We start from the raw sequence: 24,401 nt of genomic DNA on the forward strand, positions 1-24,401 counted from the left end.
TAAACAACTATTTCTCTGATCCTGTAATTCTACGGCATTTTGCAGATGTCTCTGAAACTCAGGCTGTAATACAAATTTTTTTCTGTTCTCCAAAGTATAAACTCACATTTTATGAAAAGACACATTTAGTGTTCTGTCTAGGATAATAATCTTCACAATGTAGGTTGAAAGATATGCTACTGTTCTAGATGAATCTAAAATAAGGTAAACCAAATTAACATATACAACATTAAATGTGAACATCGTCCATATATGTAAATACGGCATTAACAGTAAAGCCTAACTGATAGCCTTGTTTCCTTAAGGAATGCTTGGACAATAGCCCAGAGCACAGGGGAGACAGATTCCCAGCCCACCAGAAGCCATGCCAACCCCAGAACTGGAGGCTGCGTCACACACAAAGCTGTGCACACAAGTGGTACAAGACTGCAACTTCAGACTCCAAGACAGCCTGGAGATTGCTGCGATGTGTTTCACTACAGGAATAAACATGCCCTTTCTCTGTTCCAACATGAACAAAAGTGCATCTACACTATCATTAATCACATGAGACTGTTTTGCTTCAGATTTGTCAAAACTAATTCAGGCTTGCTGAATTTAGCAACAGATACAGGATTTATCTAGACCAGGAGAAGAGAAAAAGGTTATATAAACTTTGCTAACATAGCCAGACAAATTAAATTGTTAATCCATGCCTAAACAAAAGGTCACTATTAGCTCAGGGCTAACTAAAACTTCTTAGCTAATCTCTGACCTAATTTTGACCTCCTTTGTTAATTGCAGAAATGCTTTCAGTTAATATATTGGTTAGCTGTGTTTACACCCCCCACTTCTGTAGTTTCTTGCCTTGCAGCTCATAAATTAAAGACAAAATATCTTTTTCTAAGACTAATTAGTACCCAATTAGCTCCATGTTGTTACCTAGAGTGGAACTGATAATAAAGACAAACATTAAGCATTTTAATCTGTTTTATGAAGGAGGCATTTATAAACATGAAGAAAGGAACATCAAAACCTTTATTTCACTTTTTTTTCTCTCCAGATCATAAAATATTACTTCACAAAGCTTGTAAAAATACCCAATTCTTTCGCTTCTAGTGATTCCCATTAGAAAGAGGTACAGTTATATCACTGTTAGAAGAGAAGAACTAATTAAAGAACACATGTAAATCTAATGGATCGGCAATCATTTTAGTAGGTTGTATCCAGACATAATCATTTGTCATTGCATCATACTTCTTACAGGGCTGTTTACACTGGGCTTGTTTAATTCCTTTAATATCATAAGCATTGTATGTCAGGGTATGGGTATGACGTATCCGTATCCATAAAATGTCCCCTTCTGCGGAGGAGTAGTTTTTGCTCAAGTAAAAGTGAAGCACCTGAGTTATAATTCCAAAACGCATTTCTCTACATTCTTTTTTTTTTTTTTAAGTCAGAAGTATTCTGATTCTGGTAAAAACATATGCGGGCTTAATTTAAAAATTAAATTTGAGAGAGAAACTAAACCCGACTGCATTGTAAAATGTATATAAATTTATGAAAAGGAATTCTACTAATGTAAGAAATAAAAATCTCAAAGTTAAAAAGAACTATACAAATAGCATGCCTTATGTTCATCTGAACTAAGTAACATAAGGAATTACAGTTTGAAAACCTACTGTAATTAGATACTGAAGTTAAAATGCTCAGCAGAAATTCAATATACTTCTAAATGCTGCAGCCTTACCGTTACATTACATTCATATTCCTTGTCTTTTTGTACTGATAAAAGCTTCTCCAAAGTAAATTTATCCAGTCATATTGAGGATCATACTTGTCACCCAAGAGATAACAGAAGTCTAAATTATGCTCAGTTTTCTTCTTCTTTTCTATAGGAAATGAGAATGATCTTCTATCATCTGAACAAAGGCACCTGGCCTACTGCAAAAATGAAAAAACTTGTCCATTACTGTTTGTCACACTGGTAGATAAACTCTTGCCTATGAAGGTCCTAAAAGTTGTTTTATTACAGTACAGTCAACTGTTTGGATCAAATCCAGATTTATATTGATTTGCTAGCTGCAAATAAATCCCACTGTACTGCCAGTACAGTTTTCTTATATTTTAACATTATTCACCAAAAGCTCCATTCTTCTGAGTTTGCGCTTATTCTTTGGCATTGGCTTGTCATATAAGCCATTTCTGAGAAGATGCTCCTTGCTGTGATGGATCTGGGCACCATGCTGAAGCTGGAAAGAGCATAAAGCTTGAAGTGGACGGAGTATAGTCTGCAGAAAGACGAAGGGGTGGGGGGAAACAAAAAACCCAACCTTTTAGTAAGCTATTTTAGAGACATCCATTATTCCAGGTTTTGTATTCAAGGACTACTTAACAATGCTGATAAAATGTAATTTGGATGATAAATGCTGATAAAATATAACCTTTGGAGACACAGAGAGCACAGCTGAGTAACAGACATACTAAAAAGAAGCCACATAGCAGACATATATCCACCTACCTGCTGTCTTCCCTTACTGCTTCCTTGGACCCACTCAATCCTAACTTCAGTCCCAGCTACATTACTGTAAGTTATGGCTTTAACTTGACATTAGCAATGGACTACAATCAATTACTGCGGCTCAGCCAACAAGCTGTAATAAAGTAAGTAACAACAACTAAGCTCTTTGTGCTTGCATGTAAACACCTTGAGGCAAGATTTTAGAAAGAGAGGAGGGACTCATGATCAAGGCAGCTGGACTGCTATCCTGGAGACTGGACTGTATCCCTGCTTCTGCCCAGCAACATTAGGACTAATGAAGCCACACAAGCCAAATTTATCTCAAGTGGTTCCTAATTGTAGGTTCTTCATTTTCTGGTTGCCTGACTCAGTATCACGGGGCCTCATGTGCAGATGTGTAAAGCAATCACAAATGTAACTGCAGTCAGCAGGAGCTGAGTTTCTACCAAGTAAAATGTGACTCTTCTGAGCACACAGAAAAATCAAGTGACTTATATTGAGCATCAAACTAAGTGCCCATTTTTAACTTCCACAGCTCTCGATTTCCATTTGCCATCTCATATGCTGGGAATAGCACCCGTTTCATTCAGAGAGGGTATTAAAAAGTGCATGAATGTTTATGAAGCTCTTGGCTATTGCAACGTTTATAGAAGCACCTTTGAGAAAATGATAATTTTGTCTTTGAAAAGTAGGCTGGGCCAATTCTGAGTGGTAGGAATAAAACAGAATACAGGACTGGGAATTGTAGACACTAACAAAACATTCACCCTGGACATGAATAAGACAGAAGTCCTAATGAAGGAAAAATATGCCAACGTTGTCCTAGCACACCAAAGGAAAAAGTAAATATACAAAACCCACTTTAATTTCAGTATTTCTAATTTTCATGGGTTTAACTTCTACAATAATTACCTTCTTTTAACATAAAAGCATATGATAGACACACTGTCATAAAAGATACACAAGTTTCTAGAAAAGTTTCTTTACGCAGAGTTCCAATTTCTGAGCCAGAAATTCTTGTGTGGCCACACACTTTGCTCCCATCTGGTTCTAAATGCAATCGATTAATGTTGAGGTGACTCTCTAGCATCACAGAGGCAGACATGGGGGTGGCATACTCGACACTATGCCAATTTCAGAAGCAATTTTTGACCTGGGAACTTTTTTTAGTCAGGTACCAAGATACTCAGTACTTGATGGAGAGGGATATGAGCATCCCAGGGTGGACACTAGAATGTAACGAATACATGGATGAGCTTTAAATCTCTTTCACATACCCTTCTGGACTACATTCTGGGCACACAATCAGATTGCAGACCTGGGTCTATGTTGCAAAACCACTCATAGGTCTTTTTCAAAAGGCTTATTAAATTGATATTACTAGTGTCAGCAACAAAAGATTAAAAGGACGTTATCTTAATAACCTCTTCCATCACAGACTAGTAGGATCACAACTTGCAACAAAAAGGCTAATGTCCAATTAGTATTCTTTGACCTGGGATAAACTTAAATTCAAGAACTGTTAAGTCCCAAATTCCTCCAGTGACATGCAAGAGTTGTGAGCTGGCTGGTAGGAAGACATAGCCCAGCGGGTTGGATTCCATGGCTGCAGGAGTGCAGGAGGTCAGTGGGACAGGCTTACAAAAGCATTATAACTTCGAGCTAGCTGTGAGGGGGTATTCAGATCATCTCTGCTGTCTAGTTTTTGCAGAAAACAACTTACTACTTTCCATGCAGTAATATACTCAATTGCCTGTCTCCAACTGGATCAGCTTTTAGGTTTTTGAGAGTCAAAGATCACCTTGCTATGCTGTGACTTCAGAGGATCATTTAAAAATACGGATCTATTAAACAAGATAATGGTCATTTGACTCCAGTAAATATTCTGAGAACAATACATGCTAAAAAGGAAATTAATCCTACCTGACTGCTAACTAAGTGAAACTTTTTAGAGTCTAGCACCAGTTATTCTCAATGACATTTTACAGCCCAGTAATTTTAAATTCAGGTCTTAACTGAAGAAGTTAACCATAAACTTAAATGTAGTTAAATACTTTCATATCCTACGTAAGAGAGATAGAAACTTTACTGATACTAATCTCCAAATTTTCTTAAGTTTCTCACACCTTGGAAATACTTTTCCTTTTTAACAAGTTGTATCCAAAGGTATTTTACAAATTCCCAAGAGCCTCAACTGACAGTACCTGAAGTAAGACCATTCTCCACTATTAGAATATGAAGAGACTGGTGAAAATATCTGAATGTTGCTGTGACAATTTTGTTCTCAACTGCAGTAAATAAACATTTTAAGGTGTGCATACATATACACTGCCTCCTAACATCTATTATAAGATGTACGATTTAAAATTAATAAACTCTCCTGACTTTAAGTGGCTTCAGGTTTTATCTGCTATTAGGAAAAAGCACAAGAAAGTCAATGGCACAAAGCCTTCGAGACCCAGCACAAAAATTTCATTCCAAACACTGCTTGCCATGTTATTCAGTACCAATGAATGACTAATCAACTAAATAATCATCATGCTTTTCTGGCTTCATGAAAATTAGACATCAGAGTGATTATAGGCTATAATCCCTGCCAAGTTTACTAATACCTTCCTTTGCTACAAAATACTAATCAAACTTTAGACTGAGTATAACTTCGGTAACGTGAGAGTGCAACATGTAAATCCCATACATTACAGCAACTGAACAGTTGTTAACTGTTAATTACAGTTAATTAACATAGTACATAAAACAAAGTAGTTTTCAACACACTCTAGTTAAGAAATACCCAAAAGAAAACTGTTTAAAAAAAGAAAATCAACGTAGCATGTTACATTTGTACAATTTAGTATATTACACGTGCCTGGTACACAGTCTATGTTTTGAAGTTTTGCCATAAGAAATGTCAAGGGAACTTAGAAAAACATCACAGGAAGAGATAACTACAACAGTGCATCTCTGCACTATTTGACCTGCAATATACATAGTAGTACTTCTATTTGTTTTGGGCTAAATCCCCAACTATCATCTCTACAGATTTTTATTCTGTATTGTGGCAAGCACAGCATATATTTGGTGCCTTATAAACCAACTTTTTTTAAAAAGTAATGTACAGGTGAAGAGAATCTGAGTCACTCTTCTCATTGTATTTAGAATTACAGGAAGAAGTGTGCAAGAAAGTAGTACAGGATGAGAGAATGTGATGGGAAAGAAGAATGAGGTAGAAGGAAAAAAGGAACTGGACTTCTGAGTTAAAAATGCATAAAAGGTACAAGAGAGAAACAGTGAACAGAAAAGACAAATTAAAAAAAGAGGGAAGAAGAAAAGGGAGATTGAGTAACAAGTACAGGAAAAAGGGAACTCAAATCCTGAGACAAATGAACCTGAAGACTGCACAGTGAAAACTCGTAAAAGTGGAAGTGTCTGGGAAAGCATTAGACAACTGAAGAAGGAAAAAAAAAATCCCTAAGGGAAAAAGAGGAATTGAGGAGATGGGTTGGGAAGGTATCAGTTGTTTTCAATAACCAGTCTATTACTCCATACACAAAATGGGCTACCAGGGTAAAACTGGTCTGTAAGATAAGTAGACAGCATTCAGCCTTGATGGACATTGCAGCACCAAATACAACCTGTTACAGGACATGATCTGACCTTAACTGGTACTTTAAACATCGTCAAAGCAAGATTTTTAGCCCTGAATCTTGCCCAGGTTTATCTTCAGACAACTCTGTGGCAAAAGAGCCAATCTAATTCCATTATGGGATAGAACAAAAAATACCATACTAGAATTTAACATACTGAAAAGAGGAATAGCAAAACAATCATTCAAGACCTTTGTATCTAATAAGTTCCCTCAGTAACCTGACAACAATGTTGAATAAAGAACAGGAAAACTATAGAGACTTCTGGAACATGACAAGAAAGAGTCACAGTAATCTGAACATACTAGAGTTAATAAATAGCTAAGAAAAATAGTTTCTATTGGTACATTCTTGTTTTAGTTTGCTATGCAACAAAGCCATTGCAATTTCATTAAGATTTTGACTGTCAAATGTGACATTAATAGCTAAGTACCTTTGCTGTCCCTTCCCTCTACTAGTCATAAAAGAAAAAATTGGGTGTTTAAAATTACCTACCTCTTGTATACTCTTATTTTTTTCCATGATAGTAAGAGCAACAGCTGCACATTCAAGCGTAGACAGACAGGTGTTTGTTGGCTGTGTACGAATTACATATTGACTTGAAATGTTGGTTTTTAACTGCACCTGAAAAATAGCAAATTCTACTAAAATAAACAGATCAGTATAGCAAACGACACTTCTTCCCTACACTAAGCAAAATACAGCCCCTTCCCCTCTGTGGTCAGTTGCCTTCTTTCCTTTTTGCTGTTTCATAGCCAATGACCTTATGCTACTGTTAAGTATAACATTATAATACCCCTGAGTTGCCATCAGAGACAAGAACTGCATATTTGTTACTGTACAAACATGTAAAGAAAATACTATTGTTTGTTAGAGAAACTGAGTGAAATGTTAGCAACCAATTTCAGTTACCATAGATATCCTATAACAAAACTAAAATTATTCACTTATGCTTGGTTTATTGCACACTCCAACACACACACCAATGACTGTATAGTCACTGACACTATTTACCTTGGTTAAATATTATTTGTCAAGTTCTGAATGAAAGACTTTTAGAAATTACATTTATTCATATAATGTACTAGGTTACTGATTAGAACTATTTGCTTACCTAAATCATGTTTGAAAATTATTTATTGACTCTGCCTCAAGTGATAAACACTCTACACTATCTCACAAGTTAAAGGTTTTTAAGAAAAAGAAATTTAATTCAACTACTACACTGCCTGTTTTATCAGCTCCAAAAGCTTTTACTGAGTTTATAAACAGCAGTTGAAACATCATAGAATTTACATTATTAGACTCTGTGAAAATTCAGATATTATTCTTTTATTCCTAAAATTTCTATCTCCACATATGTTTAAAATATAATTTGCCAAACAAGTTAATGTTTTAGCAACATTGTCACTATTCTTAACCAAAAATTATCAGTTCCTTTTCCAAAAAATTGTAGGAGGACAGTACAAACCCTAAGGAATTATTATAAAAGAGCAAGTCAATTTTCTTTTTTTTTAATCTCATCCCAGCAATTGTCTTTTATTTTTCCTTCTTCTCAAAAAAATGAGTGACTGTTCCCCATGGCCATAATAATATTGCTCCCATTCTGCTTGCCAGAGGTTTTTCAGCATTCTTCACTTCATTCAGTATTTTCCCTCTTCCCTTTTCCCATTTTTGCTTTTATTTGTAATGCTTCATTTTCATTCATCTCTTTTACATGCAATCACCCATTCTTAAAAGTTCAAGATATCTCATTTATAAAAGGGAAACTCCGAGCTGCTGAAGAAATGTGAATGAGTAAGATCAAATTCCAGTGCTTTATCTGATTCCAATGTAATGGGAATTAAAAATAAATAAATAAAAAGAAGGCAACAAGGGAAGAGGAAAGCCATTCTGGAAAGGACAAATAAGTTAGCTATAAAAGTTCAGTACTCAAATATAGGAAAAGACAGAAAAATGTACCTTTGTGACAGAAGTTCCTAACTTGTTTATCAAAGGAAACTTTTCTTTTTTAAATGCTAGTCTTGTTATTGGGTAGGCTTGAAGGACCAAAACATGCACATTTCAGAATATTTTAAAAGTTTGCAGCAAGGATTGTTTAGATAGTTTGGAGAGATAACTTTCAACAGCCAAAGAACACACACTTGGGTTGAGAAATTGAGAAGATGAATGCATGTTAGTTATGTAAAGAATACAGCATACTAACATTATGATTTTTGCATTATATAAAAATACATTTGTATTCTTTTCACAACTGTAATACTGGAGGTGTCATTTTAATTAAATAATTTTAAAATCACATCTTCCAAAATCCATTTTGCCCCCTTGAGTGAAGATCGATGCTTTTGCTATTTTAAGGCTGCTTACCATAACTACCTGGAATGCATTGTAGTTTTAATCAGGTTATACAATTACCAACTGTTAATTAAACTGAAAATGCACAGTGGTCTCAAAGCACATGTAAACGTATCTTTCCTGAACATACTTACTATTCTTAGATATTCGAAAGTAATGGTTACAGGTGATTATATATATGATATATAACAGAGTTATTTCCTGCAAATACAATGGTCATCTCCACTTAAAACTCATTTTCATTTTCTGCAGCTATTCAGCATATTTCTGCAAATGAATTGGCACAATATATGACAAATTACTCAATGAATGCCTATTACTTACTATAAAGTCAAACCTGATATTTTACATTTAAAGATAAGATAGTTGAAGTAGTTGACTATTTCACGTTTGCAAACTCAGGGTCTTTAGTCTCTAGCTCTGTACTCTGACTTGAAAGAAAAGAATTTATACCTAGCACCTCATTAGCAGATTATTCTTGCTATTACACTATACTAGAAGTCTATCATACAATCTTTAATTTATAGTCATACAGTAGAATTTTAATCTACTGTATGAAAGATGTTAACAGTTACTTGGATAGTCAACAGCAGATTCAGTCCACATGCTGGGGAACAGATCCAGGGCAGATTCAAGAATGAAGAGAATGGATACATACTAGCTTTTATCAACTACCTTCTTCAATTTGGTATTGAAAAATCAAAAAGAGAATAAATTGATTTAGGATAGAAAATGTAGAATTTGGACATCAGTGTATGCAATGAAATGCAAAAGAAAATTAAAATGAAATTAATATTTTCATTTGTGGTTCCTCAAGGTTTGCTTTGGGTTTATGCTCCCTTTACTGGGACCATGTATGGATCTCCATCATGACAGAGTAGGAAGGCTAGTTATTTCAGGTATACAGAGATCTATGCTGGAGGGAGCTTTTAGTCCCTACTTAGAAATTCCTAAATAGGTACTAAAAACCAGGAGTCCATTGTTTCTCCAGCATGTCTCCTGAGCAGCAGGGCAGAAACACATCCACACTTTTACTCAACATCTGACAGCCACATTCTTCATAGAGCCTCTCTACAGTGGTTGAGAGAAACCACCTCATGGACTACTTGCAGGCACACTGGCTTCCCCCTCCTCGGACAAAGACAACAGTGCCTTAAGGGTTTTTTTTGTAGGAGCTGGGAATAGTTCTGTCTGCTGTTTTTTATACTTCATTTCTTGGGGCTTATGCTGAAAAACTTTTAAGATCATCATCAATCCAGAGAAAGGAAAATTATTCATGATTGCAAGAAACTTCTATGAAAGAAAAGCTGCCTGCACTCCACCTTACACGTTGTAGCCAAAAAGTCTGTAAGTGCAGCTCTCAAACAGCTGACTTTGTACGAAAGGACAACTTCCGATTTCTAACAGAACAGCAGCAGTCAGCAAATTTCTTCATTCCTGGAAAGAGTGAGAGAGGATGGAAACAAGTGGTCCCCATCCACTTTTCTGAAAAATGACATATTCACTGGGATGAGATGAAAATACCACAGACAGACAGCACAGTGGTGGAGATCAGAGGAAGAATACCTGACCAGGACAACTCCCTGCTACAGTTTGTCTCTTAGGCTTCTTTCAACAAACATGCATTTTACCCTACTCTTTACTTCAGAGAGGCACAGTGTGTCTCAGTAAGAGATCCTTCGTCACCTGAAATACAGGCAGGGTAGCCTTTATCACAAATTGGATAGGCTCACCAAATGACTGATTGTCTATCAGAAACTAGGTACACTTACTGAATGAATAAAACACACAAAGAGGAGCTCTATCAACTTAGAGCATAAACTGAATGGTAAGACAAAGCCAAAACAATATAGAAACCAAAACGAATTAATATAGTTAATACATATTTCAGACATGGGAAGAATATCTTCTAGAGAAAAAATTGCTTAGGTATATGAAATATTTATTGTTCTCAAATGTGATTGGGTAAGAGGACAACTTCTCTCATTTTCAGCCAACAGGTCTAAAACTTGCCTTGCCTTTTGTGGAGTTAATAGCTTCAGGTAGGGTATTGCAACAGTCTCATGAAAGCTTCTGCACTACCTAGATGGATTAATTCTTTGTCTGTCACCTGCGTATCTCAAATCCAGCTGAACAAGCTTAATTCAAAGTTACAGAAATGCTCCTCCACAGTTAATGTAAACAAAATCACATCGTCTACCCCTTACATTACACTTCAGAAACTCAGACTGAGTATACATGAATACTCTATTTAAGTACATTTCAAAACAACAATCATGATATTTTATAACCACTTCTCCATAAAATGATAAAGATACCATGATACAACAATTTACTTTTTTTTTTTAGCTGTCAAAGTAATTTGCAAATCATATGCACACTTTGGAATAATTTCAGTTACTAACAAAATACAGCAATGTCAAGTTGGAAAAACAGCAGCCTATTTAACACCACTCACCAAAATAAACAATAGCGTAAGACAGAAGATGGAAACTATCTCAACCAATTCAAACTAGAGAGAGGAATTTAGATAAGCTGAATGCAATTACTCACTGGAATTTAGCCAAGACACTGAAATTAGCATAACTATTCTCTTTATAAGTGCAAGGGAGTTTGGGGGCTTAGTTTCCAAGCCATCAGAAGCATGAAGCAACACATACAATCAACTTTCATTTGTATGTGTAACTCAAGACCCAGCGTTTCCAAAAGCCTAAATGTCAGCAGTTCTCACAAACTGTTACATTAACTTAATACACACTGGCTTCTCTGCCAACGCACCACCCTCTTAGCAAATGCTATAGCCTTTGAGCATTTACAAAGGATTTGAACCACAGTAAAAATAGTGACTCTTCACTATTTCTCAGAGCTGAGTTCTTCTTCCATGGCCCTCTTTGGAGATGCCCCAGGCAAGTGACAACCCAGCTGATCCTGTTCAGAACTGATGGAAGCAAACGTATTGCCTTGATGGGCTTGATGCCTTGATGCCTGCTGTTTGAAATTTTAAAAATTTAAGTCAGTAAAGACAGGCAACTGATTTCTGCTCTTATTTTAAATATTAGTGCTGGAGCTCTTGCAGAAAGCTTTAAGTGCTATCCGCAGTCCTCTCCTTAATGTCAATATCCTTATCTTTTTACCTTTTCTGTGCCAATTTCTTCATCATTACTTTTACTACCGTTACTCTCCAAACAGAATCCAGCATTATGCAAAATTATATTTGGAAAATAGTGCATCCCCAAGGACACAGAAAGGCTATAAAGTTAGCACATCTGTCTCACAAGGCCCACTCAACAATTCTTGATTTTGCCTGTCCTGTTTTCTGCAATTAGACTACAGGCACCTCGAAACAGGCAGTGGAACAACATATCCTTCTGTGGCTTCTATGAAAAACCTAGTACTTATTTTAAGATCCCCTCCTCTTTTACTTATGTTGATAGTGTCCTTATAAAATATGAATTTCTGGTTAGGAAGTAATTTGCTCAACTCAGAGAATGAAGTAAGCAAGTACCATCCATCATCCTGCTTAACATAGGCAGTAGTTATTGTTCATATGTACTACTACTAATCTTCCAGAAAAAATACCATAAGCCATTTTTTTAAAGAAACTCAGAAGGCACAAAAAACCCACAAAGAGTACAACCACATCCTGTCATCTCGCCCACTATTCTAGAAACTAAGAAAAAATTACTTTTAAGGTGCTGAAGAGGAAAGCATTCTCTGTGTGCTACTACATAAGCAACCTGAGACAGAAAAGGGAGTCAGGCATGGGAAAGATCTTTCACTCAGCATCCAGCTGGCACAAGCACCTTTTACCTATAAGCCAATGTCTTGGTTTTGGCTGGGAAAGAGTGAGTTTCCTTCCTAGTAGCTGGTACAGTGCTGTGGTTTGGATTTAGGGTGAGAACAATGTTGATAACACACCGATGTTGTAGTTGTTGCTGAGTAGTGCTTACACTAGTCAAGGACTTTCCAGCTTCCCATGCTCGACCGACTGAGAAGGCTGGAGGTGCACAAGAAGCTGGGAGGGGGCACAGCCAGGACAGCTGACCCAAACTGGCCAAAGGGACATTCCATACCATGTGACGTCATGCTCAGTACATAAACTGGGGGAAAGCTGGCCGGGGGGGCCACTGCTCGGGGACTGGCTGGGCATCGGTTGGTGGGTGGTGAGCAATTGCATTGTGCTTCACTTGCTTTGTATATTCTATTATTATCATCATTATTATTATTAGTCAATTATTAAACTGTTTTTATCTCAACCCATGAGTTTTCTCACTTCTACTCTTTGATTCTCTCCTCCACCCCACTGGGTGGGGTGGGGGAGTGAGCGAGCAGCTGTGTGGTGCTCAGTTGCCAGCTAAGGTTAAACCACAACAGCCAAAATAATGTTCTATATATTATAGAAATTTCATGCAGTTAAATAAAATTACCTTTATGACAGAGAAGATAGCCTGAGTAAATTTAATCTCAGCATGCTACTGAAATTTAAATCAGGAATATAAATAAGTTATTTTGTTCAAATTCTTGGCTTTAATTTAAAGTGACATCTTAAGAGCACTCTGTTTCTAAATACTAGAGGGAATAACTGCCATGCAACTGTCACAAATGGATAGCCTGAAAGAGTACATAGATGTCACAAAAACCTTTGTCCACTTTGCATGTCTTTTGATTGAGTATTTAGGCATATCCATGACATTCCTGTGTATGTTCCATGTAAAATGGTGAAACAAGTCATAGACCATACTGTGACTTTCAGGTAAACTTGAAGAAATTTGTTCAATTTCTACAAAATGCCAGGATATTTTGAACATTGTCTTGGACAATTTCTAATGAACCCCAAAACCTTTCTCTTTGGGTATCCCACAAACGCTTCCTCTCAGGCATTTTATGGCATCAGGTTAGACTCTAGGGTCTTATCACCACAACCAGCCTCAGGATATCTCACTGCTGATGTGATGGGAACTGTGGTAAATATGTAATATTCCGTCTTTGCAAGAGAAGCATAATTGCTTCTGCTGAACAGTGGCTGTGTATAGGTTCTATCTACTTAGACTCCTTCCAGCCTGTGCAGAAGAACCTGAATTCAGAGTTGCAATTCAGATTAGCTCTTTCGCAGGTCAAAACCAGAAGCCTTCTTACACCCTTACGAAACACACCTGTGTAAAAGCAGTGCCCAGAATTTCTTTCATAAAAAATGTCATTAATGTATGAAAATACATTAAACTTCTATACACTTCCAAGAATGCCCTTTCTTTGCTTCTGGAACCAGAACAATTTAAGAACCGGATTTTATTGCTGTGGGGTGTTACATGCTAAAGATAAATGGTCCAGAAGAAATCAGTAGAGCTACTCACTGAATGACTTAATGTTCATCAACTGAATATAATCCTACATGATTTCTCTTTGTTACATGACTATGTCAAATGACACCTCTTTTAAAAACATCACCTCTGTATTTCATTATGTCTCTTTCCTGTTACTGTATAAACAAGTTTGAAAGAAAATAAATATCCTGTAATTTGAGATATAGAAAAATATTTGAGAATGCCACAAATACATTCTGGGAAAAAAATATTTTTTAGTGTTTCACAATATTCTGACCTTTCTTTTAAAATATCTTTTTAATGAGGATAACTCAGATTGTACAGAGTATTTCTCTACTGTGTTCCTTGCTTTCATTTTTAGACATAGTTGATTGACAGGAAGAGAAATTAAATTGTAAAAGGAATGTGTCCTTCACAAACTACGATTCTTACATCACATTCCTACAGAAAATTTTTGGGGAAAAACAAAACAAAAGAAAAAGAAATTTGGCAAAAAAACCACACAAGTATATCTATTTCCTCCACCCCATCCCTGCCAAACTTTACATTTTTGGAGTGCTCCTACAGTGCTTCAGCCAAATCTGTTCAACAGAGATTCTTTCCCTAGAGCTGCGCGAGGAAATGATGAACATAAAAAGGAAATACTGCCTTTAAAAAGTAAATCAGAATAAACACAAAGGTCTTATGACTGCACAAGATAAGATTATATTTTCCACATGTAAAAAATTGTGGTAAATGAACCAGGGCAGAAAAAAACACTGTAAACAAAAAACATTACCAATAGCATCATTTATCTGCGGAAGACAAGTTTCTCACATAGCAAGCTTCCCACTTTGTAATTTAATTTGTATAAAGACTGAAGAATTTGATAAATAAACATGAAACTTCCATTTATTAAATAGTTGAAAGAATTGCAAGCCAAATACCTACTAAAGTTAAAAAATAGCAACCAAAATAGAGACCTCAATTTTCTAAATATATCTGTAACCTAATCTATATGTCTATATAGATCATCTTTACACATGATATTGTATGAAGTTAAGGTAAAATTCAGGATCCAAAGCACAATTTTTCTTGCAGGAGAACCTGGTAATTCAAAATACTTAGTATCATATAGGCAGATTATTTTGAGAAAGTCCAACAACTACCTGATAATTCCTTAGGCTATATATTTCTCTCTCTAATGCACTATGAAATCAAAGATCTACACAAAAGCATGGAATAGTTTGCAGTGGCCTCCTTAGCACTTCATTTGTTTTATACAACTATTTACAACAGGCCCTTCTTCTGCCTATGCAATCATTTCTCAAGTGTTTTTACCAGGAATCTCATTACAATTTTTCTAAGAACTCAAATTTTTAGCATCTTCTCAAAGATGCTAAGAGAATTCAACAGTTTAGCCCTCATCACATCTTGCAAAGTCAAATAAAATTGTCTCCCCTTTAGATTGTCATATAAGGTAGGAGAAATACCTGCAAACTTTAGAAGTATCACCAAAGTAAACAATGTTTTTGAATGTTATTTCAGATGCTTATGCCCATCTACATATTTTGAATCCTTAATGTTAATACAATACGGAAGGGGTAAAATTACGGGATCACAATGTTTCAAACCATTTCCCATGATGTTTGTCATCACTTACACCATGCATGGAAAACATATAGTGTGAAATAAGTGTCCACACCAAAAAGAGTTCGGAAAATAAATCTACGCCTAACTGAGAACCTCTTTTTTCAAAGAAGAAAGCAGGATATTCACACCTACATTTAATAAATAAGATGTAAACAGTAAGTATATATCTTCAGTATTGCTGCTCTGCAGAAAGTAAGTATCTAACTTACTAGATAAGTAACATGAACTTTTACATTAATGAAAATTGTAATCAGTAGAAGTTATCTGAAACAGCACTTTCTAAGGTGTCAAGACCAGGCTGCTGACAGTGACAGATAACTATCAGCCTCCAGCGCTGGAAGGAGATTGAAGAAAGTTTGTATGCACATATCCTGCTTCCCTGAAAGACAAGACACTGAACTTGATATCAGGAAATAACCTGAGCTCACTAAATCATAGTGCAACTTTAGGCAAGCCACCTTCCTTCTCTGAGCTCCAAGGTCTCTATCTATAAGATGCTATTCACCCAATGCTGTAAAGCACTTTGAAGGCTGAGGGAACGGATGATGGAGAAGCAGGAGACAGATCAGAAACAGTAAGTGCTGTTACTCGAGATAAGAGGAGGAGCATCTTCTGATATTTTTGTGTGATATATTCCTAAAAAAGCTATGGGAATGGCAAGAAGAAAAAAGGAAACAAGAATTACGCCAACCTTTCTTACATACAGGGATAAAAGAAAATCAAGGTTACCTTCACTATTTCCCCTGTGTTTCTTGTATGAATATTTACAAACACAAGAAGCACTACAAAAAAACCCAGAAGGCCTTACTATCCTTAAAGAAAGTAAAATAGTATGGTCGACAGTTAAAATAGATAACTGAAATAAAGTCCAACTGCAGACAAGCTATAGTTCTAATCTAAAAGTAATAGTTCAAACTCCTGTAAAAGAAGGCAGCCTGAAGCTGACCCAAATGGCTTACATAAAATTAAGCGCTAACAGACAGTGAAATTGTAAGGAAAGGAAAGTCCTAACAGCAAAGGCAAAACAGAAGATAGGACTGACCTATATATTTTTGCACAAATAATTGAAATACCATCTGGTTATGGTCTCAGGTTCTGAAACTGCAGGTTTTTACCTATAACTAAGGAATGATATAATACTGCCATTATGTTATATTAAAATAATTATAATTAAGTGTGAGTCATACAGGCATGCCTGGCACTTCATAAAATGACTATGCATTTTTAGTTAATTTCCATGCATTTTTGTATTTAGAGAAAGAAAGATCCAGACATTATTTCTGGTAATATCTCTCTCGCTGTGCTTATATTTCAAAAATGAATGTCAGGCAACAGATCAATATTTTATGCAGCACTATTCTTTTAATAATTAATACAACAGGAAAGTGCTGCAAGTAAATTCAGTCAGTGAGTAGAGTACGGATCTAGAGAACAGGGTCATGAAATGAAGGAAGAAAATTTAATTACGTGTATTGTCACAGCCATTTAACTTTAATTACCTGCAAATATCAGAAAATTGAAAAGGAAAATTAAATACCTCAGTGTCAAAAAGTAGCATCAATGCAATGACATTGTTATTTGGAATCTACTAATTACTTTTGCTTTCCCTGGTTTCTTTTCTTCTTATTATATGTGAATAGTAGTAAGCACTTCCTTGGAAAGGGAAAAGGCAGTGGAAGAAGCTCCTGAGAAGAACTTTGGCAACGGCAGAAGGGAACATGTAAAGAAAGACTAAAAGAAGGAAAAAGCATTCAATTAATCTAGTTATTTGAAAGCAAGCTCAATCAAAATGAAAAATATTTCTAGTTTCCTTTTTACAAAGTGTTCGTATCCCACGAGAACTTCAGCATGGGCACAATGTTACAAAATCTGCAATTGCTCCTGGATTGTTCTAGCAGCAGGATATTCAGATATTCAGCAAAGAGTTTAACAATAATTATGAAAGAAATGGCAAAGAAATAAATTAAAAGCAAAGTTTCTGCCCAAGAGTGAAAATAGCATACACTTCTGACATCTGGCAAATTATCTGAGACCTTTCAGACACAAAGAAAATGTCACTGTATTGAGAGGTAATAAATACGTACTTATGATGAGAAAAATGTCAAAGTGGACCAATGTCATTCAAATTAACCTAAATGTCAGAAGGACAGACACCTGTTGATTGCTCAGCATCATATCTCAACTGTGCATGGCATCTTGACCCAAGGTAATTCCCAGTTCTCTCCCTCTGATCTCAGTCTTTTCGAACGGCAATTTCTGCCAGTCCTAACATAAAACACTTTGTTCTTTAGGGTCCAAAATATTTTCTTGAGTGTTTCAGTTGTAATGAGACAGCAGCTAAAACCTGAACACATCAAACATTTCAGAATATGCAATAGATTTTAACAATTATCTTTACCTTTCAAGTCATTATACAGCAGAAGATACGAGCTAGTTACTTAATGAAAACACGTTTTCTTGCTACATCAAAAATTACTCAATTTAAAAACCCAACTCAGAAACAAAAATTTACTATCAAAGCCTGCAGAGACTCTACAGCCTACAGATAACTGAGCTCTCCTATGGTTATTAGTAAAATCACCAGTATCACACACATATATAGATAAGAAACATTTATAGAACAAGTCAGTGAAAACAAGGTATTTTTCTTCCATTAGTATGAGGATGCATGGTTGAATGCATACCACTTTCTGGGACCTACATTACTACAGTTTTCCCCACTGCAACCGTTGTCGGCTGGCCTTCGTTGCCTTGGGTTCTGATTTGCCTCCTGCCTACCTGCACCCCTGATGCATCATTGTACCTCTTTCCCTTGCAGAATTAAACTGGGCATTGTCCATTTACTTAGGTTCTATGGCAAAATTTGTATTTAATCTCTCTCTCTCTCGTGCAAATTAGAAATTGTGACAAATGAAAACAGACATAGGAAAACAGAAAGATAAAAGGGGACTGTAATAAAATGTATTTACTACCTAGCACTATATATTATTTGGTCCTCATATATTCAATTGCCTAAGTCCCATAACTGTGGAGGATGAAAGAGCATATTTTTCTCTGCATTTCCTCAGCTCACTGAATAGGAGATTTTATAAAAATAATTCCAAGAGCAAACATCAGAAAAGGAATAAACTAGGATACAGCCAGATGCCAACAGTGATTCTTGCTACCTTGCTTGCTCTTTTGTTCTGGGTGTTTTTTGTATGCAGATGAATGGATGTTTTTATATTTTTATTTTTACATTAAATGTAATCCTCTCACAAGTTGTTCAGACAGTTGCCTATATATCTTAAACTGTATTACACTCATGTCTGTGAGCACTAACTATATTAGAAGGAAGTTTAACCTCCTCTAGAAGGAATTTATCTAAATGGCAGATTACATTTTAGAATAGCTGCTTGCCCCAGCAAAGAAATTCTTCTGATTTTTAGACGTGCTTTCAGAAACAGACTGCTACTCCTTTAGTCCTCTAGGCTTGAAAACCACAAATACCCAAATAAAGTTTTATTATCTAAACATATCAGAGGACTAGACCACAAAACCCACTTTCTGTTAAAAAGCACATCAATATAACTATTCACACACCTTTAACCATTACAGTTTGTCCATCAACTCATTCATGACTTTACCCATCATTACTGGAAAAATAACAGAATTAATTTAAGCTTCTACTCAACTATGCATCCTACCAATTTTGTATTGATAATTCCGGCATTGCTGCAAGTGGAACTGCTGGCAGAAGACCCTACTGCCAACTACAATTCAAAGTCCTACACCTGTTGACACTTTTGCATTTTATCCTATCTGCCATACACTTTGCCTTAAACCAGATGGCATTTTATCATTTCCTGTCTAGCATTTAATCACTCATTTTTCCCCATGTGCTTCTCCTACCTAGTAATTCCAGTGGCAATACTAGAATTGTAAAGCAGGTGGATCCCTAAAGGAACAGCTTTTTTAATTTTTTCTGTTCTTTTAAACAAAAAGAGTGGGAAGAGTGTTTTGAGCCAGCTTGTTTGAACAAAGATCCCTTCCCTTGCTTTCCATACTCCAAGTGCAGTGCCGTCATTTCTTACTGCTGACACAGTGCTCAGTGAGGTCCTGCCAATAGTTTGAGCATCCCTTCACTGACTCCTACAGAAGAAGGATGAGAATGCTCTTCCAAAGAGTCCTTAGGATGAGAGCATTTCAAGCAAGCTGCTCAATAAGTCTTACTCTCAGGCTCCCCTAAGCATCTGTGAACCCATGCTCACCCACCAGAGGCAGCACAGAAACCATGAAGTTAATCCATTAAGTGTTACTCATTTTGTACAGCATGCAGTTTTGACATGAGCAGCAAGGTAAATTGGCAAAGAACTCTTAAAGCAGACAGTGATGTGACTGACTTTGGTGAAAGATCAAAACTCTGGAAACTCAGGCAGCAGCTTGTGTTGACAACTGCCCAGGCATATTACAAGATGGTCAGTGAACAATGGGAAAGAAATGGAAATGCACAAGTGTTTCATAAATATTTCATCACACTATCTTCCAAATTGTAACATACAGATTTGGCGCATGATTCTCAGAAGCTGAGAATAAGGAAAAGTTCCCCCTGCCCCGATACATTGCCAAAATTCTCTTTCATTGCCTGGAGGTCAAGAGAGCATATAACCTTGACAATGCAAATTTCTAGGGCCTTTTTAGAAGACAGCATATCAACTATGAACTGGTAGTAACACTTTTAATTAACCAGTTTATGAGGTCAAAGATCATAGCTTCCTGTCATCAGTAACACCTTTTGTAAACTTTTCCTTTCTATTGAAGACAATGAAGTACTTTGAGGGTTTTTTTGAGTACTATGATATTTTAAATTACCAATAAGCATTCTTAACAACCTGATTATATTGTTTGCAAACTGAAGCATATTTAGCGGTTTGTACCCATCTTATGCATGGAGTGAGAATGTTACACAAAGGTCAGACAGAAGGGAGTAGATAAACTCAGCAGGAATGATCCTTTTATAAATGCAGTGCTGAGTAAGAATATTTGTGTGGTACCTTGAAACTTTGCAGCTTATTGTGACAAACAAGTTCATAAACAAATCACCCTGAAGGTCTTGGCTTAAAACCATTATGTTTACCTGCAAATGTGCAACGTATTTTAGTAGCTTTATGACGATGCATTTTACCACAGGATTCCTAAGATCTCATATAAATATGAGTAACTGGCTGCAAAAAAAAGGTTTAAAAAAGAAAGCATATGGTAGCATTTACCTCACCTACTAGTAGGTCACATTTTTTTCTAGCTCATTTAACAGTTCATTTCAAGCCCATAAAGCTGTGTACCAAAGAACACTTAATTGGAAAAATGGCAGAAATTGAATTTAAGAGAATGTTTAATTACTCTGGGAAGAATTTGGCTAGGATGCCCAATCTAACAGCCCATCACTCGTGGGAAGACATCATAAAAACCTCAGGGTTTTTTTGTTTTGTTTTGTTTAAATGAGTTGAAAGCACTTCAGCAAAACAGCATTTCCAGCAACAGGGGCTCCCTAAACTCATCTTCCCTGGCACAGAAGTGAGAATATGTGCATGGAACTAAAAACCTGGTATCATTTGAGAGCAACCTGCTGCCTGTTTTGTGCACTCAGCACCAGCCATTTGGAACAACCGATCTCAAAGGGAAAACCTTATGCCCCACAGCTTGCCACCTATAATCTCCTCAGTCATTCCCACCCTGGTTGCCTGGAGCAGTCCGATGAAGTTGGGAAGGCACCTTCCCACTTCACCCACGGGACAGAGGCACACCCTTGTGCTGCTCCCTGAGCCTTTCTGAGCTTGTCTGGGAGTCCTTACAAGGTGAGGTCCCAGCACAGAGATGAAGACCTAGAACTTGTGCATTGTGCACTAATTGCCAGGGTTTTGGTAGCGGGGGGCAGCAGGGCAGACCTCGGTGGGAGGAGGTGCCCTGTGCCAGACAGACAATTCCAGACAGCTCCACAAGGGACAGGTCCTGCTTCAAGCCCATGCCCTGGTGGTGGCCTGGAGCACCTGGACCATCACTATGGGAAGACCAGGACCGCTTAGCAGAGCTGGGAGTCCAACCAACAGTCTCTGTTAGAGTAGCAGGGCACTAGCGAGCACTCAGCTCGGAAAGGAACTAGCAGCCAGCAGTGCTGAGGTGCCCGTGTGGGAAGCTGCTGCCCAGGCTGCGGAGGGAGGGAGGGCACTGCCAGAGAGTGGGGAGTGACTGTCCCAGACGGGCACCCCAACATCTGGGACAGGAAAACAGAGGAGCCTGATGGTGAGTTAACACTCCTTCACTCAGAAGAATTATCTAAATGAGGTAGGCCCACAGCCATTGCCGCAGGGAGACGCCACTGCAATGGTGTATTGGGTTTACGTGGCAAGGGTTTTTTTGGGGGGAGGGCTGCAGGGGTGGCTTCTGGGAGAAGACACCAGGAGCTGCCCCCATGTTGGACAGAGCCAGTTTTAGCCAGCTCCAAGATGGATCCGCCGCTGGCCAAAGCTGAGCCTGTCAGCGATGCTGGTAGCGCCTCTGGGATAATGTATTTAAGAAGGGCTAAAAAAAACCTGCGCAACAGCAGCTGAGAGAGAGGAGTGTGAATATGTGAGAGAAACAGCCCTGCAGACACCAAGGCCAGTGAAGAAGGAGGGGGAGGAGGTGCTCCAGGCACTGAAGCAGATATTCTCCTGCAGCCTGTGGTGAAGACTATGGTGATGTAGGTTGTCACCATGCAGCCCATGGAGGACCACGATGCAGCAGATATCCACTGCAGCAGGTGGATGGGCCCTGAAGGGAGCTGTGACCCTGTGGAGAGCCTGCACAAGAGCAGGTTCCTGGTAGGAACTGAAGCCCATAGAGAAGAGCCCATGCAGGATCAGGTCTTCTGGCAGGACTTGTGGCCCCGCAGGGGACCCATGCTGGAGCAGTCTGTTCCTGAAGGACTGCACCCCGTGGAAAGGATGCACACTGGAGCAGTTCATGAAGAACTGCAGCCCGTGGGAAGGACCCATGTTGAAGAAGTTTGTGAAGGACTGTGTCCCATGGGTGGGAGCCCACGCTGGAGCAGGGGAACCATGTGTGGAGGAAGGGGCAGCAGAGACGAAGTGTTATGAGCTGACCACAACCCCCATTCCTCATCCCCCTGCACCACTCGGGGGGGAGGAGGTAGAAGAATCGGGAGTGAAGTTGAGTCTGGGAAGAAAGTGGGGGGGGAAGGTGTTTTTTAGATTTGTCCTTATTTTTCATTATCCTGCTCTGTTTGACTGGCAATAAATTAAATTAATATACCCAAGTCAAATCTGTTTTGCCTGTGATGGTAATTGGTGAGTGATCTCTACCTGTCCTTACTTTGACTCACGAGCTTTTTGTTGTATTTTCTCCCCCTGTCCTGTTGAGGAGGGGGAGTGATAGAGCAGCTTGGTGGGTACCTGGTGGCCAGCCAAGGACAACCCAGCACAAATGGCTACAGCGATGTGAGGAAATTGGAGCTGGGGAGATAACACTGATGCCTCCAGAGGGCAGAGTCCTGGGGAGTCTGGGCCTATGTCACTTGTAAATGCTGTCCTGTGTAGGGGAAAAAGCCTTTGGAATGAGCTGATGGAGGGGTATGTGGGACAATGGGTCAATCCTGTTGTTTCCACAAAGAGACGCCCCCCCCCGGAGGGACAAAGTTTGGGAGCCATGATAGATGAATATTCAAACAGCTATGATGGTAGGGATGCATGTTTTGTAGAGACAAGGGGTGGAGGTTGTTGAAATGTTGAACCTGGACCAGGACCTATATGTGATCCACATGACAAGGGGTGGAGATTGCAATGCATACAGATGTTGAAACCATTGTAACGCTCTTGATTTTGGTGTTTTGCAGGGGCGAGGGGTGGAGTTTCACTGAACACATGTAGATATTGCTACCACATCCATTCCTTTTTTCTGGTAGGAAGGGCAGAGTTTCTAAGATGTGTCTATTAAATTTTACTTTTAAAAATAAAGCACATCTAGTTGTCCCCTTGATTCATAATTAACCCTGCAGAACCACCACTCCTCCAGAATGGCTGCAAAGTGTCTTTATCAATAGCAGGAATTTTCATGAAAAAATCTGAAAGAAAATAGTTTCTAGAAAAGATTTTGGCCTTATGAACTTTCAGGTAGTGAGGTAAAAAAAGGTTGGCTTCAGCTTTCTCATAAGCTGAAGATAAAGGACTTCAATAAAAGAAATAGTTATTCTAAAAATAAAGTTATATGGGGAGAGATGGTGAAACATAGCTTGCACTGGAGTGGAATTCTAAAATAAAAAGAGGAATGTGATCAAGTACAGAATCTGGGAAATCACAGAAGTGACTTTTTAAGTCAAATAGTCCAGTAGTTAAAACAAACAAACAAAAAAACACCCAGGAGACCAAGTAACACGAAAGACCATTGAGAATGTTAAACAAAAAGAAAGCCTGATTAAGAAAAGTCAGAAGTAGCTCTACAGATAGGAAACAAAAAAGAGCAATATATTGGCTGTTTTCTGTCTTCTTAGAAGTAGCTTATACCAAACATGTATAAAGACAATGACAGGAAGAAGACAGAAGCTGCAAGTAAATTAGTGAACCTGCAGAAGTCAGCATTACTGTGCAGAAAATACCTCAAGAAAACAAACAGAAAAAGACAACAGACTGTCAATTTTAACAAGTTTTAATACTGAAGGAGCCAACAGTAGTTGTATTAGCATGGCAAAATGACATGATTGGAGGCTTTTGGAAAAGTGACTTCTTGTCTCTCCTCCCTCTTGAGGTTTGGGCCGTACTGTTCTCACCGTTAGTTGTTACTTCTTATTTACGCTGCCACCACCCACCTAATGCCCCATCAAGTTTCAGGGCCTTGCTGTCAATCTCTTCCTGGCTTACTGTCCCCCGCATTATTTAATCTTTTTACCCAATTTATTTTTCTACTTCCTCTTTTGGG

At 37.8% G+C, this 24,401-nt stretch overlaps 1 protein-coding gene across 1 annotated transcript in view; it reads right to left on the reverse strand.

Annotated features, from left to right (window-relative positions):
• Window positions 1-998: 998 nt before the first annotated feature.
• DTWD2 (DTW domain containing 2) overlaps window positions 999-24,401 on the reverse strand; it is a 67,829-nt gene continuing 44,426 nt past the window's right edge. The window contains exons 5-6 of the mRNA XM_009278140.2: window positions 6,640-6,768; window positions 999-2,270 (exon numbers count right to left, since the gene is read on the reverse strand). Of these exons, the coding sequence (XP_009276415.2) occupies window positions 2,100-2,270; window positions 6,640-6,768 (300 nt within the window). The 3' untranslated portion in view covers window positions 999-2,099. The remainder of the gene's footprint in view (window positions 2,271-6,639; window positions 6,769-24,401) is intronic.

Source organism: Aptenodytes forsteri, unplaced genomic scaffold (genome assembly GCF_000699145.1).
Source record: "Aptenodytes forsteri isolate BGI_AS27 unplaced genomic scaffold, ASM69914v1 Scaffold98, whole genome shotgun sequence".
Lineage (NCBI taxonomy): Eukaryota > Metazoa > Chordata > Aves > Sphenisciformes > Spheniscidae > Aptenodytes > Aptenodytes forsteri.